The sequence below is a fragment of the Jaculus jaculus genome, chromosome 7, assembly GCF_020740685.1.
Source record: "Jaculus jaculus isolate mJacJac1 chromosome 7, mJacJac1.mat.Y.cur, whole genome shotgun sequence".
Classification (NCBI taxonomy): domain Eukaryota; kingdom Metazoa; phylum Chordata; class Mammalia; order Rodentia; family Dipodidae; genus Jaculus; species Jaculus jaculus.
Window position 1 is genome coordinate 123,605,756 of NC_059108.1, and position 16,926 is coordinate 123,622,681.

Genomic DNA, 16,926 nt, shown 5'->3' on the forward strand with positions numbered 1-16,926 from the left:
GCGGGCACCACCATGCCCATCGTTTTTTGTTTTTTGTTTTTTTTCTTTAGTATGGTCAGTGTTAAGCAACATCAGAATCACCCATAATCTCCTAATCTGTCTTATTTTTAAGAGGCAATATTCAATTTTTACAAATATTGCCACACTACACTAACAAAAGCAGCCAGCCACACTTCTGAGGAGAGTTAAAAATGAGAAGCCACGTAAATGATCTCCCTTAAAGAAACAGCCATTTCAAAAGATTTTCTTTAATATCATAAAATATTTTCATGGACAAGTGAGCTAGCAAACACACATGCACCAATGTGCCTTTTGACAGGAGTGCGCCCTCCCCCACCCCGACCCAGTGGACATGAGAGCAGAGAAATGAATACAGCAGATGGAAGGGGAAAAAACATCAGTAAAAAGAATGGAATATAACTTTGTGCTTGGTCATTTTCCTATATCACAACAAAACAAAAACATTTTGGTGCAAATAGTTAATTGTTCCTCTTTTCCATTTAAGTCTGGTGGAGAAAAAAAATACTTTTTCTATAATAAAATATGTAGTTTTTTTGTGTTTTTTTTTTCATTTTTTTCCTTTTTTAACATAACTTTTTTTTTTTCTTTTTTGCAGAAAATAATTTTGTAAACTGTCACTTTGCGGGCTGGATGCTGCCTGGGTCCCAAGCTCGCCCCCACTGGAGGCCGAGCCTGGGCAAGCAGGAGGGGCAGCGGGAGGTGCAGGAAGGGGCGCACGGGGAGGCAGAGGGGCTGTGGGCGGGCCCGGTTAGAGGTCACTCTCGCCGTACAGAGCCGTGGAGAAGGACATGTAGTCCAGGGCACCGGGCACGCCGTCGGGGCCGGCATAGGGGGCCATCCTTGCGATACAGTACTCAGCTTGGTCCGGCGGCAGCTCTCGGCGAAGCTCGTCCACTGTGATGTAGTTCTGCAGAGAGAGAGCAGCGGTCAGGGGTCGCAAACCGTGGGGGGCCTAAGGCTGCGCGGGGCTGCCGCAAAACTGTAATAAACTTGCCGGTGATGTTCGGTGCCCCAGGCAGTCCCCATTTTTCACTGTCTGAGTCTCCTTGTCCCCCCGGTCCTATGAGCATGGGGGTTCGCCCTGTTATGCTATCTCTGCTGCAAAGATATGTACGCATGCACACACACATATCCATATATACATACACCAGTTGTTTTCCACTTATGATGCCTACTTTAATTCTTTCTAAATGAATTCCACACATGAATCACACCTAGCCTTCCCATGTGCCACACTAGTATGTAATAACCACGTGCTGGTGCGGTGTTAGTAGGTCCTCTAATGGAAAAGACTGTCTTGGGAACAAACAGCCCTACTCACTATTTCAGCTGGGCTCTGAAGGCCTCCCCCAGGGTCTGAGTTTAAGGAAAGATGAGCAATACTGCTTGCTATAATGTTTGCTATAAGAGCAGCATACAAAATCAAAATCTGGCCCACTGTCTTTCTTTCCGAGGTAGGGTCTTGCTGTAGCCCAGGCTGAACTGGAATTCACTATGTAGTCTCATGCCAATCCTTCTACCTCTGCCTCCCAAGTGCTGGGATCAAAGGCATGCACTAGTACACACAACTCAGTGTCTTTTTTTTTTTTTAACTATTTTCAAGGAGAGAGGGAGAGAAAGGAATACCATGGCTTCTTGCTGCTGCAAACGGTCTCCAGATGCATGTGCCACTTCATGCATCTGGCTTTACATAGATATTGGGGAATTGAGCCCTGGCCCACTTTCTTAACTAGTGTACAAAAAGTGTGGGTCTTGGGCGTGGTGGCGCACATCTTTAATCCCTGCACTTGGGAGGGCAGAGGTAGGAGGATTGCCATAAGTTCAAGGCCACCCTGAGACTATATAGTAAATTCCAAATCAGCCCGAGCTAGAGCGAGACCCTACCTTGAAAAAACAACCAAGCAAACAAAAAAATCTAGAACAAAAAGTGTGGGTCTTGCCCCACCTTGGCTAGCGTCTAGCCTGTGTCTGCGGCTCTCCCGTCCTCAGGGTGGTAGTTCCACCTGGAAGCTGCTTCTCCCGGGAGCTGGAGGACCCAGGGGAGCTCACTCAGGAGCTTGTGCGAACCGTGTGTCACACTAGGGCGAGGCGGGCTGCCCTCTGGGCATCCTAACGTCAGGAGACCTTCCTAAGCTATATTCCTCTTCTACAGAACCGGTCACTTCAACTAGATGGTTTCTGAGGACTCTATTAGCTTCAAGGTGGTACAACTCTAATTGAACAAGAGTGTACTTAAACTCAATTCAGACTTAGGGATCCCTTTTACCCCATTATAGGTTGGCACATTTTAGAAACTATATAGTTTCTTTTTCTTTTTTTTGTTATTTTTTTCCATGTAGAGTCTTACTCCAGTTCAGGCTGACCTGGAATTCACTATGTAGTCCCAGGGTGGTCTTGAACTCACGGTTATCCTCCTACCTCTGCCTCCCAAGTGCTGGAATTAAAGGTATGTGCCACCATGCCCAGCTAGAAACTATAGCTTCTATTGGCTTTTGCTTTTCATAACTGTGCCTTCAGGTCTGAAAGAAGGGTGGCATAAGAATGACCCCATGAATCTCACATCTCTGGACCCTCTTTGAGTCTTAGAGGAATCTGGGACTCCTACTGTTCCGTTCAAGGCCCTGCCTAAAGAAGGCTGTGGATCTGAGTGACACTCAGCATCACCAGTGACTACTTCAGACAGCCAGGATTTGGACTGGCCTCTGCCTTCCATAAGAACAGCCTCTCTGCACCCCTCCCACTGCCAGGCCAGGTGTTGCAGGGAGACTGGAAAACCTGAAACATGCAGCTGCTCGGAGTCAGAAAATGAGAAAGGTTGGTTCCTCCCCGCCCTCCACCCCACCACGTGCCCTACCGACGTCCCATACCTGTGCCTAGGAAGATGTAAGGACCAAGCCTCATGGGCATTCCACTGTCCAACTCAACATTCCAACCCATGCCATTTGCCTCTCCCCTGCTCACACATGGAGGAGGCCTCCACTGACTTACAGCACTCCATAGAGAGGACCCCTAGGATAATACTATATCCCAACACTATCGCTGAGACCAAGGCTTTACACAATGGACAGAGATGCACGGCACCAAGCAAAGCCCGATGGGACCCTGGAATGACTGAGGTGCTCACATCGTAACCCCCTTCACAGCTTACACACAGGAGACCTACCTTGTCTCCAGCCAGGATCTTGAAGGAAGCCATGACTTGATCGGCTGTGTCTGTGTCGGCTGTCTCTCGGGACATGAAGTCGATGAAGGCCTGGAATGTCACTACCCCCAGACGGTTGGGGTCCACGATGCTCATGATGCGGGCGAATTCTGCCTCTCCCTGGAGGAAAGAGCCAGTGATGCCTGTCAGTCCATGGACTGCTGAGAATACCGAATGTGGGCCTCAAGCCCCGATGGACTATGTAGCCTGAGGTGAAAACTGACAGACACAACAGCCATGGGACCTGACCTGGGTTGTCCTAAGGGGTGTGGCAGGTCCTCAACCCTCAACTCAGGGCTTCCCACCCCCTACAGGTAGCCTGGGTTCCCCTTACAGAAAATAATGCTGGTATGAATTATAATGATGGTAACATCAACATCAGCCAAAACCCACAAAGCATGTACTATATGATAGCTACCATTCTAAATGTTTTACGTATTTTACTACATTTAATCCTCACCACAATTCTAAAAGCTCTTATTAGCTCACTGTTTGGATGAGAAATGTGGGGGCCAGTCAGGCTGGCTTGCCCAAGCTCATACAGCTAGTTAGTAGGGAGCTAGGATTTGAACTCAGGCAGTCTGGCTCCAAACTTGTTCTCCCCTTCTATATCGCCCAACAAACACATGCCCGGTACTCATGATAACTTCCTTTTTTTCGTTCTTACAACAACCCTGAAGGACTTCTCTTACTTCATGTGAGGTCATAAGCTACTGATGGCAGATCTGGGATTTAGCTCCTGAGTTTGTATCTAGCTGCACCCTTGGGCTCCGCACTTGCCATGGACAGGAGTTACCTACCTGCCCACCCAGCTAAGTGCCCTGCCTTGCTCAAAAAGCTGGATCAAAGGGAGCCTGGGGTAATGACTGAGTGGTAGGGCAGGCTTAGTTGAAACTACCATCAGGATAGAAATCCAAACGCCTACATCGTGTGACATGAAACAAGGTTATTGTTCCTGCCAGCCTTGGGGTCGGCCCAGGCATCCCCGGGTGCGTGCGTGCGTGCATGTGTTAAAGCCCTGTCCCTTAGTAAGTGCCATAACATGAGTTGGCACTGAGACAGAGGTGAGGAGGCCAGGAGGCTTCCTTGCCACACCCGGGCCAGGTTGTTGGTAAGTGCCATCTTCCCCAACCATAGGGACTCGAAGCTCCTCTTGGGAGGGCAGCCTTAGCCTAAGGGCCTCGGGCTGCCCCAGGACTCAGCCTCTCCAGTCAGCTGACTGCCTTCCAGCCAGGGCCTGGCAGGCAGAGGGTGGGGTTTACGTTACCATGCTGTAACCCATGGAGATAAGGCAGGCGCGGAAATCATCCGTGTCCATCATGCCTGTTTTCTTCTGTGAGGCAGTGGCACCGAGACACAGAGGGACAGACGGGCAGGAAGAGGAAGGGCCGGCCCAAGACCAGGAGGAAGGGTATGGACAGCAGAGGGGAAGGTGACATTTACGGTTTGGAGGTCAGCAAGGGCAGAGGAGAGTGGGAAGGTCCGAGAAGAAATATATCCACAGAATGAAGCATGGTGAGGAAAGAGGAAGATGGACACCCAGCCAAGTTTCCAGGAAAGGTAACCCAGGGCGGAGGTCACAGGAGTCCGATAGGGAACCAGACGGGGACAGCAGAGAAGAGGACGAGCCCCATGGCCCACAGGAAGGGGGACAGGGAGGTTCAGACAGAGAGAAAAGGAGAAAAAAAAAGGAGAAACGCGTTATTTCTCGCCCCAGAGGACACCCTTGAGCGTGCTCCATGCAGGAGGCGAGTACCTGGGGGTCGTTGCCAATATCATAACCCAAGCTGATGAGGCAGGCTTTGAACTCCTCGGGACCCAGTGTGCCGGAGTGATCCTTGGGGCCGCGGTGCGCCAGGCAGCGAGCCATGCGGTGCCAGGGAGGTAAAGGCCGTGAGGGGTGGGGTGGGCCATGCCCCGGGTGAAAGGTGGCATATGTGGGGAGACACGGGGACAAAGGCATGCGGATGGAGAGGGTGGAGGGTGACGGGGTGGGGGAGAGGGGAAATAAAAGTGCACACAGTTAGACACACTTGGACAAGGTTCCAGAGGGAGCCCTGTCCCCAGCACACACAGTCCTGCTCTAGGAAGCAGGGCTGAAGGGAAACATGATGAGCCACAAGGGTGAGAAGCCCCTGGAAGTGCTCTCGGGCTGCCCGATGTCCCCTGGAGTCCCCACCCCCACCCCAAGGTGCCTGGAGTGCAGTGAAGCAGGCGGGTGGTGGACAGCACTGAAACATCACTCCCCCTCCCTGGGGCTGCCCCCACGCCCAGGGCGCTGGAAACGGGCAGTCGATTGACAGCCCAGCCTGCCCCAGAGATGAGATGAGACCCCAGAACAGAGGACTCTGATGTCCCCCATAGGATGTCCCAGAGGCAGCCTAGGTATGGGGGCAAGGAGTTTCCCCTCTGCTTCTCCGTCAAGACAGAGGTATGAGCGGTCTCCACAGCTAGAGAGACAGCAAGCTTTCACTTGAGGTTCTGCTAGTCTCATTCCTCTCTGAGGAGAGGAAGAATCAGGGGTCAAAGGTCCTCTCCCCACCCACAACATTAGCACTCTCGGGAAGCAAGAAAGCGTATGGGGTACCAGGACAGGCTTTCCAGTGCCAGCCAGAAAACCTGGCTCCGTGGGGGTGTACTGAGACAGGGCAGGCTGATGTCAGATCCTCCCATTCCCTTCTCACCCGCGCCAAGGTCCAGGCCCACACATCCTGGGCAGTGCCCTCCAGGGCCCTGGAGCAGGGGGTTAGGGGACCATTCTATGGTGAGCAAGGAGTGGGGCTCTCACCCGGTCAAAGTGGTTGAATGAGGCCCGGAACTCGTTCATCTGCTCCTGGCTGATGCCCTTGGCATCTCGGGTCAGGATCTGGTTCTCCACCTCATTGATGGTCCTGGCGATGGTGGTAAGCAGCTGCTCCCAGCCTACGCGGATGTGCTGGGCACAAGTGACGTGTCCGTCAGACAGGGGCCCTGGCTCTGGGCCCCAGACTGCCCCACCATCCTTCCTCCTGCTGTCTCGAAAGATGCCAAAGCAAGCCAACTTGGCCTTCTGTGTTTAGTCGCGGAATCACCAGAGGGAGGAGCGAGGGCCAGCACACTTTACACGGGCACCCTACCAGGACTGAGGGTCCTGGAAGATGAAGGGGAAAGGAGACAGGCCTCTGGGACAGCAATGAGACCAAGACCTGCCAATGGGTGTCCGTTAGAGAAGGCAGGCAGATTTGACAGAGTGAAAGACTAAAGGACAAAACAGCGGGGAATCCCTTGCATGTCCTAGTCCACAACCACATTCATTGAGTGCACACATGTCTTTCATCCAAACTGATAAAAAGCGGGGCACCTCACAATGACCTTCTGGTCAGAGATGAGCCAAGCAGAGTGCGGTGGTTGCAGTGTAACCACCTGGTGGCAGAGCAGCCGTCTCTAAGTACGCTCTATGAAGACAGCGTCGTGAGGAAACTGCTTAACAAAGCAGAACGTATTCTGCCATTAAGGGATGTGTGACTGTAAGTCATCTAGGGAAGCACCGGTTTGGAGCTTATGGAGGGGGGGCTTGTGAAAAACTGGGATTCCTTGGGCTGGAGAGATAGCTTAGCAGTTAAGGCGCTTGCCTGCAAAACCTAAGGACCCATGTTTGGACTCTCCAGATCCCACGTGAGCCAGACGCACAAAGTGACACGGCGTGCAAGGTCACCCATACACACTAGGTGGCACATGTGTCTGGAATTCAATTACAGTGGCTGGAGGCCCTGGCACACCAATTGTCTCTCACTCTCTCTCATTAAAAAAAAAAATGCAAAAAAACACCCTAACAAAACAACAATAACAAAGAGATTCCCTTGCAGGCATGATGGTGCATGCCTTTAATCTTAGCACTCAGGCGGCTGAGGGCAGCTTGGGCTAGGGTGAGGCCCTGCCTCAAAAAACAAACCAACAAAAACACTCCTGAGATTCCTGATCTCCACTCCAAAACAAATCAAATTCTGGAGCTAGGGGCCAGATAGGTAGGTGTGTGTTTGCAAAAAGTTTGCTGGGAACATAGAGAAGGCAGACCCAAGACACAGAGCTTAAGGGGGTCAGACTGAGCATTTCTGCTCCTATCAGCAGATTTCTTGGGAGATGGGTAACTACCCCATCCCAGGTGGAGGACAGGAAGGGACCCCAGCATGCTCCCAGAGAAGCAGGGCTGGAGCCACCCACCTCCATGGTGTAGTTGGTGTGCTTGTTGTCAAAGATGAGCGCCTCCTGGATGAGCTGGTGGTCACCCTCCAACTGGTCAATCTTTGGCTTATAGTTGACGATGCTCTTTTCATACTGCCGCAGGTGGCTGAGCTGGTCCTCCAGGGTCCCGTGCATCTCGATGGAGATCCTCCCGATCTCCTGCTCACCCGGAAGGACCTCTTGTCAAACACCCCACTCTGTACTCATGGGGCAGAACTGGTCCCCTGGGGTCACTGGGTTAACCTCCTAAATGATTCCTGGTTCCCATCGTAGCCCCCGGGGGAACCACCCCTGGTATGCACTCAACAGCGCATGCTGAACACTGGCATTGGATGAACTATCTTCCATCTCGTATGTATGTGTGTCTTAGCCTGAGGGAGGTGATGGGTACTAACTGAAATGTTCATTCCTTTGGCTTGACCTTTAAACCCTCCCTGTGCCTGCTGAGCCAGGTCCCTCACATTCCTCAACGTGCTTCTCTTGCCTCCTCAGCAAGCCACATTCTTGCTCCTACTGGCCTGCCTCCTGGGGTGTCTGTCCTAGGCCCGCACCCTTCCCTACAGTCCACGTCTTGTCATTCGCTCGTAGAAGCAGTTTTTGCCTGTGAGAGCCATTTCTGTTCATTCATGCCTGTCCTGATAGCATTTCCTGTCATTCACGTGTGTGGGGTGTGTGTGTGTGTGTGTGTGTATGTGTGGGTGTGTCCCCACATCAACCTGACAAGGTTTCTGCCCTTAAGATGCTCCGTAACTGCTATACTCTAGCTAAGCAGTGCCTCTTCCCTGGCCCTCTCTATGTATGTATGTATATTCCCCTCTCTAGCCCATATAATTCAACTAAATTCTGTTCCCGATGAGGGACCATTCAGGTCTCTTTCTGGGAAAGACTGGCTCATTGGCAGGGAGCAGTAATGGAGGCAGGGGAAGCTAGAAGACTGAGCTGACTCAGGCACTCAAGAGCTGTTCTTCCTGTGGGGCTTTCATAGGCAACTCCTTAGTAGTATCCGCCCACTGATCTTTGCTCCCAACCAGACACTGGGATCAAACCAACATTCCCCACACAGGCCTCAACCCTGTTGAGGGCAGCTGAACAATTATGGGTCCTTCCCAGGAAGCAGTTGACCTGGATGGCTGGGATGGTGCTGGGAAAGGGTGGGAAACCGCCAGGTTACTTCCTACATGACCCACCTCCATCTTGGTCTGGATCCAGGGCCCGATGACATTGGCTTGGGCCCCGAACTGCTTGCGTAACCTCTCATTGTGCTGCTGGCGGGCATGCTCCTCCGTCAGGGCTTGATCCCGCCGGGGCACTAGCTGCCGGACCTGGGGTGGAGAAAACATGGGACTCTATTGGTAGGTCAGCCATCTACCCTGTATGCCCAGTGAGGAAATAAGAGACCCTCGAGAGAAAGGAGTGGGTCAAAATTACAATTAAGAGTTAAGATATCAACATGTTCCAGAAATTCATTCATTCGCTACTGGATAAGAGAAATCAATAAAAACCAATCAATGGGTTGGAGGGAATCAAACAAAATCCTTGTCCTTATGAAATATACAGCGGGCCACATTCCTGCAAGCCCTCCAGCGCTGGTTTAATTCCCAGCCACGCATGTAAAGCAGGATGGGGTTCATTTGCACCAAGAGACTCTGGTGCGTGTATACATACGTGCACGCACTCACACAAATAAATTAATTAAAAAAGGAAAAAGAGGGCTGGAGACACGGCTTAGTGGTTAAGGCATTTGCCTGCAAGGCCTAAGGACCCAGGTTCAATTTACCAATATCCACATAAGCCAAACACACAAGGTGGTACATGTGTCTGGAGCTCCTTTGCAGTGGCGAGAGGCCCTGGCACATCCATTCATATTTATTCTCTCTTTCTTAAATAAACAAATTAAATTAAAACTTAAAATAAAAAAAAACAAAGAAAGAAAAAGAAATGTACAATGACTCAGCCCATGCTATTCGGCCCCTCAGCTCACATGGTCCCATTTGCCATTGATCTCCTGAGGCGTGATGGTTGTGTACGGGTTGGAGCCCGCCATGTTGACGTGGTAAGTCTGAACAATCTTGGACACCTCGTTGTGGATGCCCAGGATGGCCAGGCGTTCCTTATCAGCGTCCGGGAGGGTGGCTTTGAACTGCTCATGGGCTGTGGTCAGTCCCTGGACAGACATGGAAATGCAAGATCAGAACAGACAGAGAAGACAGTGCTTCCCTCAGGCCAAGGTGAGCCCAGGAAGCTCACGAGGTCACAGAAAGGGGACCAGAGGCCGGGCTCACCTTTGTGGGAGACCTGGAACATCAGAACAAGTTCTCATGGCTGAGAACCAGGAAGGTAAGGGGGGGCTACAGGAAGGCGAGGCAAGGTGAGGCTAGCAGCCACCACTTGAACCCAGCATCGGATCAGGGACGAGCTCTGTTCAAGGGACCACCCCCAGCACTATACTATCTTCATCTTCCTGAAAATCCTTTTTTGTTTGTTTTAAGTAATTTGAGACAGGGTCTTATATAGCCCAGGCTAGTATCAAACTCAATTTGGAGCTGAGTATAACCTTCAACTCTGGATCCTCCTGCCCCTACCTCCTGAGTGCTGGGATTAGAGGCATGTGCCACCATACCCAGTTTTATGTGATGGGTGGGATTGAACCAGGGATTTGTGCGTGCTGGGCAAGCATTCTATCAAGCGAGCTACATCCCAGCCCCGGAAAAACCTTTGGAATCTAACACTCTGCAGTTTTATAAAAGATTGAGGAAAATGAGAATTGATTTGAAATGCATTCCAAAATAAATGTTAAAGTCAAGGTTTGGGACATGGTATATAGTAAAGCCTACTTTTATGCTCAAAGAAAGTACTTAGAAGAACACGTAAATAAATAATACATTTTGTCTTTGTACAAGAGACTGTGTAGTCATACTGCTTACCTATGGATAAGGGAGACTGACACTCCCTTTTATATTTTGGACGCTATACCATGTGTACATGTATTTATTACCTGGTCAAATTAACTCAAAACTAAGCTAAGGCTTCCAGCCTATGAAATCTCTGGGGTGCTCTTCCTCAGTCTACCCTACTGGGAGCAGCCACACGGGGTACTCACCTGGATCTCCTCGATGGTGTGCACAATGAAGGTGTCCTGCAGGTCCTCCATGGCCCCCTCCATCCAGTTGTTGAAGGGCGCAGCCCGCTTGGCATACTCCAAGTACAGCTGGTCAATGGTCTCCAGCAGCTTCTCTGTCCGCTGGGAATGCCAAGTGTGGTGGTGGGGGGTTAGCAGACTGATACACAGTTCTTCCCACCCTTATTTCACCCCTCCAGGCAAGCCCTAATGTATCTCGGTCTAGAACATCTCCCATTCTCACCACCTTGGTTTTCAAGAAACCAGAGGCAGCAGGTGACTGAAGGTGGCCAGTTCTCTCCAACAGCCCATGCCCCAAGCAAAGCTGTTGGTGACCACAGCCTTGAACCTGATGCTCAACTACACTGGATGGATGAGGCAGAGAGAACCAGCTCTCCTGAGATCCTAGATCTTGGTACGGCAGAGTAACCTCACACGGGAATCACTTGTCCTCACTCCAGAGGGTCTTGTTTTTGGAACAGGAAAGTTCTCAAAAGTCTGGGGTTGGGCTAGCAAGTACAATTAACTGTAGGACGAGTTATAATTCCAGCAAATAGGAGGCATTGCCACCTCGTCACCACCTGCAGTGAGGACAGCATTGGGACCGTTCAGGGAACTGTGGAGACCTTTTAATCAGAGAACCAACAAGACAGAAGAAACACACAGCTTGTGCTGCGGACCTGCCTGTCCACCCAGGGCCCTTACCTCTAGAGCTTCCCTCCGCTTCTGAGTTAAGGCTCCGAGGTTGTCCCACTGGTCGCAGATCTTTTGGCAACGAGCATTGACGCTGGGTGAGTCATAATAGTCCAGCTCACTGCAGTGGGAGAGAAGAGGCAAGGAGACAGGTGATGAGCATTGAGGGCTAACTGGGGGGACTGGCCTTCACATCCTCAGATAAGGGGAGTGCTAGCGGGGCTGGAAAAGCTAGGGGAAGGGCGTTGCTTTCTCCTGTACTATGCACCTACCAGGCCCTCTCCCATCCCCACATCCTGGCTTGCAGGAGACAAGTGGCCAGTCCTCTCTCCAACCACCCACGCTCCAAACAAAGGTGGTGGTGACCCCAGCTTTAACTTCATTGCTCAATTGCAGAGAGCTGGTGTGACCCAAGGACAAGGCCCAGAGCCTAGAACAAAGGCTTGGGAGCTGGGTGGGGCAGCTCTTGCCTGTAATCCCAATATATTGTTGGGAGGCTGAGGCTGAGGCAGGAGGATTGCCACAAGTTTGAGGTCAGCCTGAGCTATACTGTCTGTGCACAGCCAGAAGCCTGGGCTACAGTGTAAGACACTGTCTCCAAAAAATAAAATAAAAAAATTAACCCACAGCTTGGAAAATCCCATAATGAATTTCATTATTTTTATGCAAACCTAAAAGTTAGTTTGAAAGTAAAATAAAGTAGCAAACAACAACAACTTGGGCATCCTTTGGTCCTGCATAGATGACAGGTGAAGACTGACCATCTATACAAAAATAAGAGTGGTCTGGCCGTTTCCCCAGCAAAAGTCCTTGTCCTCTGGACTGACTCCCTTCCCCCAGAGCATGAGGCACTGTCTTTTAAACCCCTTTATTTCTGCTACTCTTATCCCACGGCAGCTGAGAAAGCAGCACCCCAGCCTCACACTGGGGCACCAAAGGGTGGGGGCACCAGAGGCGGCCTACTTAAGCTCTTGCGCGATGGCCGCGATCTGCTCCACACGGTCCTGGTGGGCAGCCAGGTCACTCTCGAAGGCCTCGTGCTTCTTGAGCAAGGCCTTGATCTCTGACAGGGTGGCCGTCTCATAGTCCTTCTGCCGCAGCATGGCCTCCTTGCCTGGGGTCACAGAGAAGGGCACGCAGCTGAGCAGGAGCCAGGGAAGTGTGGTGCCAGCCAACCACCCAGGAGCTCTACTTCTGGAAGGGTCTCCGAGGGAGGTGCCCGCATGCAGTGATCTGCCGTGTGAGGAAGCAGGCTGCCAGAACATTCTACTAGGCAGACAGGGTGGGAAAGATGCTCTCAAACCCCCTCCACGGAGCAGTTAAAGTGGGTTCGTAGAAAGGTCATCCAGGAGCTCCAATCACGCAACTGGAGAGCGCGCACTACCTACATGAAGGCTATGCAGGAATATGTGGGAATGCACAAGACAGAACACGTTTGCTATGCAAACAGCAGGAAAGAGAGCACAACTTTAGAATCTCTCTAGTTACCGTGGCTGTCCCTCAACATCCCTAAGCGGACCTCACTTCTGGTCACTCGCAGTACAGTCAGCACATCCTGCTCTAGAGCCTTCTCTGACCCTCAGATGTCCTTGCCTCCATTTCCATAGGAGAAAAGCAGAGATATAAAAACAAAATCCTCCCAGGGATGCACCCCAGCTGCCTTGAGGAGGATGAGCACAGGGCAGAGCAGACCCAGCCTTGCGGTCATGCCCACCTCCCTGTTTGCGCTATCGCGGAACACTCTGTCACCAAAGGCTGAGCTGGGAGGACAATAGTTGTGTCCCAATAAGGCATTCCTTCCTGTTTGTTTGTTTGTTTTTTCTTTAAAATTATAATACAACATGTTTAGATTTAAAAATAAATAAATAAAGCAACACTAAATCAGATCCCTATCTTGCCTGCCAAGGCTCAGGGAACATCGCAGAAGATGGGGCAGGAAGATTATAAGAACCTCAGGGGGGGTGGGAATGGCCTGAGACACCATGTTTCCCTCACCCCTGCAGAGACTGACTGTGGCCTACTGGTCCCCACAATGACTACCAGTGACCCCACCAAAGACCCTCAGCAGAAATGGGGTGGGAGAGAGAGAGGAGGCTAAGAGTATATAACCATTTTATTAAAAAAAGCAATAAATAAGCTGGGCGTGGTGGCGCACACCTTTAATTCCAGCACTCAGGGGACAGAGATAGGTGGATCGCTGTGAGTTCGAGGCCACCCTGAGACTACATAGTGAATTCCAGGTCAGCCTGAGCTAGAGTGAGACCCTACCTTGAAAAAGAAAAAGCAATAAGTAATAGTAGTAATAACAAACATGACAAATATTTCATTTATCTACTCCTACATAAATCATGTGTCCTACTTTCAAATTATTCAGCAGCACATTGTCAGAATTTCTATGGTAGCTCCATGGTATGACTGGTACACGTAATCCCTTAGACCTTCAGGGAACTCACTTCAGGACCCTTAAGGGTACCAAAACCCAAAATTGCTCAAATCCCTTCTATAAAGTATCTACACATATTCACCTGTACACATTAAGCCATTCCTAGACTAACTAACTCTTAGTCTGTCCTGTTCAGCAAATTATGACAGACAACAAGACATCTATATGAGTTCAATACAGATGCAATTCTTTTTTGGTCTTAATATTTTTAAGATTTCTGAGAAAACAGCCCTTTTCCAGAGGTCTTGAGAATCTAGACACCTGATGCTGGGACTAGACTGGGTCTGCCCCAGTGCTGGGGACTCCTGCAAGGCCCAAGGAGAGAGAGGGGCATTCTCCACTCCAGCCCAGGCTAGCTTTGAAGAAAATGACCCATGTGTGATATGATTGTTTCTCTTTAGTTAACTTTGACCACTGACAGGAGCGCTGTCCATGAGGCTCATTAAAAAAATTAAAATAAAAAAATAAAAACCCAACCTGAGTCTCCAGGTGGGCTTCTCAAATCCCCTCTTGCCTCCCTGGGCAAGAGCTCTGCCTTGCTGCCTTCTCCTACTTGCTGGGGCTTAAATGCTCCTTCTCTTAAAGCTCTCTTTCCTAAAATTCTAAGCTATAATAAAAATCTCCCTGAACGTTAAAAACAGAAAACCTTCATTGTCAGTTGGTTGAGTCCAGAGATGCAGCACCCTCGGGTGTGGAGGGCAGACTACCCTTCTGCATCATATCCCTTGGACAAAGCCACTCACTGCCCTATGGTGGAGCTCTCTGGCTCCTTACTTTGCACGGTGGTAGACATGCCATCACAAATGTCCCCGGGCCCATGACTGCCTCTATGTCCCCAAGACATTCTCATGTATGCCAGAACCTCTCAAGCCCTTGCTAGTAGGTAGCAAACTGGGGGGGGGGGGTGCCAAAATCCCTGTTGTAAGCCGTCACGTCAGAACAAACCTGGATGGCAGGTGCACCAAGGCCATGTCTACTATGCCCCTCCGCCGCATGCACACCCACAGCGGGTCCCCTCCCCCACCTGCTTGTGGGAGTTAGGTGCATTCCTGTCCCCTATAGCAAGCCAGGTCACTCCCCCAGAGCCACGGGGTGTGCTCTCCTTTTCCCCTCTAGAGTGGGAGGCACACAAAACAGGGCTACAGGGATGAATTAGGAAGCCTTTGGGCTCTAGCAGCATCTGGGTCTGCCCCAGCACGGGGGGTCTCCTGCAAGGCCCAAGGAGATAGATGACCATTCTCCACTCCAGCCCAGGCCAGCCTGGAAGGAAAAGACCACCCCATGTGTAATAAGATTGCTTCCCTTCAGGTAACTCTGACCATTAACAGGAGTCACCAGACATGGCTCATGTGCCTCAGTCAACGTAAATGGGGAGGAGGGTGCACATGTTCTAAGGCAAAGATCCTGGTTCCCTGGAACTGGAGACCAGGATTTAAAGAGGGAAGGAAGCTAAGAGAAAGGTCAAGGAAGTCACACTGAGCGTGCTCCGCTTGCTGGGCACCAGACTCAGCAGAAAATGTCCTGATATTTTAGCCTCACGACACTGAGGAACTTTTGAGTGGGGTGCTGCTCCCCTCCCCCAACCTCCAGCCTCATGTCAATTCACAACATGAGCTTATTTGGACGTTCGGTCTTTGCAGACTTAATCAGTTCAGACGATCTTAAACTTGAATAGGTTGCACCCTGAATCCAATGACTGGTCTTTACTAGGAAAAGGAATCGGTCTCAGAGAACGGGACTCACCAGGGGGAGACAGAGACTACTCGGATGCAGCCCTAAGGCAGCAAGGCCAAAGCCAGCCAGGCTCCACCAGACACCCCACTTGGAAGAAGCGTGAGACCATCTCCAGAGGGACCAACCATGCTGAACCCTCAACTTAGGCCTTCCATCCTCCTGAACTGTGAGGGTACGTTTCTGTTGGCTTAAGCCACCAAATACTAGATTTGTAATGGCAGCCTAGGAAACTAACAGGAGAGGCATCAACCCCTGTATTTCACAGGTTTTTGTTTGTTTTGTAAACAGGCCTGAGTGCAAATCTATATTGCTACATGGGGACAGTGTGAGGATTCCAAGCTACCCTGAAGGACTGGGAAGAAACAGTGACAGTAACAAAGACAATGAAAAAGTCAGCACTTGCGGGGAGGGGAGGGAACTACATGGGTTTATTGTCTATAATTAGGGAAGTTGTCAATAAAAAACATTAAAATTAAAAAGAGAGAAAAAGTCAGCACTTGCACGGAACTGCGTTGTCAGGACTCCTCAGCCTGCCCCGTGTCCTCACGATTTAATTCTCGCAAACCTATGAGGCTGTACTGTCATTATCCTGCTTTACAGACTAGGACACTGAAGCAACCCAAAGGCTAATGAACTTGCCTGATGCCAGAGAGCCAGTAAGAGACTAGACGAAATAAAACAAAAGCAAGAGAAGAAAGGGGCTGTCTGGTGGCTGGGCGGGACTGGGAAAGCAAGAGCGCAGGAGAGGCAGAGCAGAGGAGGCCTCACCATCCGTCCAGGCCTCGTGGATAGAGGCCTTCTGTCGGAACTTCTCGGCCAGGTGGTCAAGCCGCTCTAGCCTCCGGATCTCATTTAGCAGCCACTCCTCATAGCCCTTCTCTGCCTGCTCCAGGCAACCCCAGGCATTGTTGATGTCCTGTAGAGAAAGGAGGGACAGGCTCAGCCCGTGCACCCTGTAGCCCACCATCCTTCCCCAGCGCCTAGCTCCCACTGGTATTTCCCTAGCACCCAGGAGCCAGGCCTCCTGGACACAGTGGGGTCTGAGTCCTCATGGGCCAGACAACTAACTATAGGGCTTTGAGTTTGGAGTCCTGCAAGACAAATAGACCAAAGCCCTCCCTGCCCAGGACTGGCTTCCAGAGAGACCCAGCCAATCTCCGAAATCTAAGAGGCAGCCAGGGGCCCAGAGCGATGAACAAGACAAGCTGGCACTGGAGCCACTCAGCCTCTACATAGCCCCAGATCCAAGCCTCTAGGTCCCAAGAAATATCCAGGGCAAGGGAGCCAGCCATGCATGTGAAAAGAGATATGAGTGCAAATGCACACTCCCTTCACACGGGGCCTCCCTATCGTCACCATGAAGGTACCCAGCTGGATATAACGAGAGCAGAACTAGCCTGTGTGCCATCCTTGATGCCATGCACTGGATCTAGGCCACACCTGCCTCATGGCAGGGACACTTCCTCTATTTCTCAAGAACACCCCCTTGGCTGA

The 16,926-nt window shown here is 50.9% G+C and overlaps 1 protein-coding gene across 3 annotated transcripts in view; it reads right to left on the minus strand.

Annotated features, from left to right (window-relative positions):
- Window positions 1–228: 228 nt before the first annotated feature.
- The window catches only part of Actn1 (actinin alpha 1), a 121,690-nt gene continuing 104,992 nt past the window's right edge, over window positions 229–16,926 (minus strand). Inside the window, exons 11-22 of one of the 3 annotated variants that reach the window (XM_004649277.3) lie at window positions 16,201–16,348; window positions 12,219–12,369; window positions 11,268–11,376; window positions 10,545–10,685; window positions 9,426–9,608; window positions 8,632–8,766; window positions 7,424–7,603; window positions 6,012–6,158; window positions 4,980–5,060; window positions 4,491–4,556; window positions 3,185–3,343; window positions 229–928 (exon numbers count right to left, since the gene is read on the minus strand). In XM_004649277.3, the coding sequence (XP_004649334.1) occupies window positions 770–928; window positions 3,185–3,343; window positions 4,491–4,556; window positions 4,980–5,060; window positions 6,012–6,158; window positions 7,424–7,603; window positions 8,632–8,766; window positions 9,426–9,608; window positions 10,545–10,685; window positions 11,268–11,376; window positions 12,219–12,369; window positions 16,201–16,348 (1,659 nt within the window). In that variant the 3' untranslated portion in view covers window positions 229–769. The remainder of the gene's footprint in view (window positions 929–3,184; window positions 3,344–4,490; window positions 4,557–4,979; window positions 5,061–6,011; window positions 6,159–7,423; window positions 7,604–8,631; window positions 8,767–9,425; window positions 9,609–10,544; window positions 10,686–11,267; window positions 11,377–12,218; window positions 12,370–16,200; window positions 16,349–16,926) is intronic. The other 2 variants (XM_004649279.2, XM_004649278.2) reach the window with 2 other exon arrangements.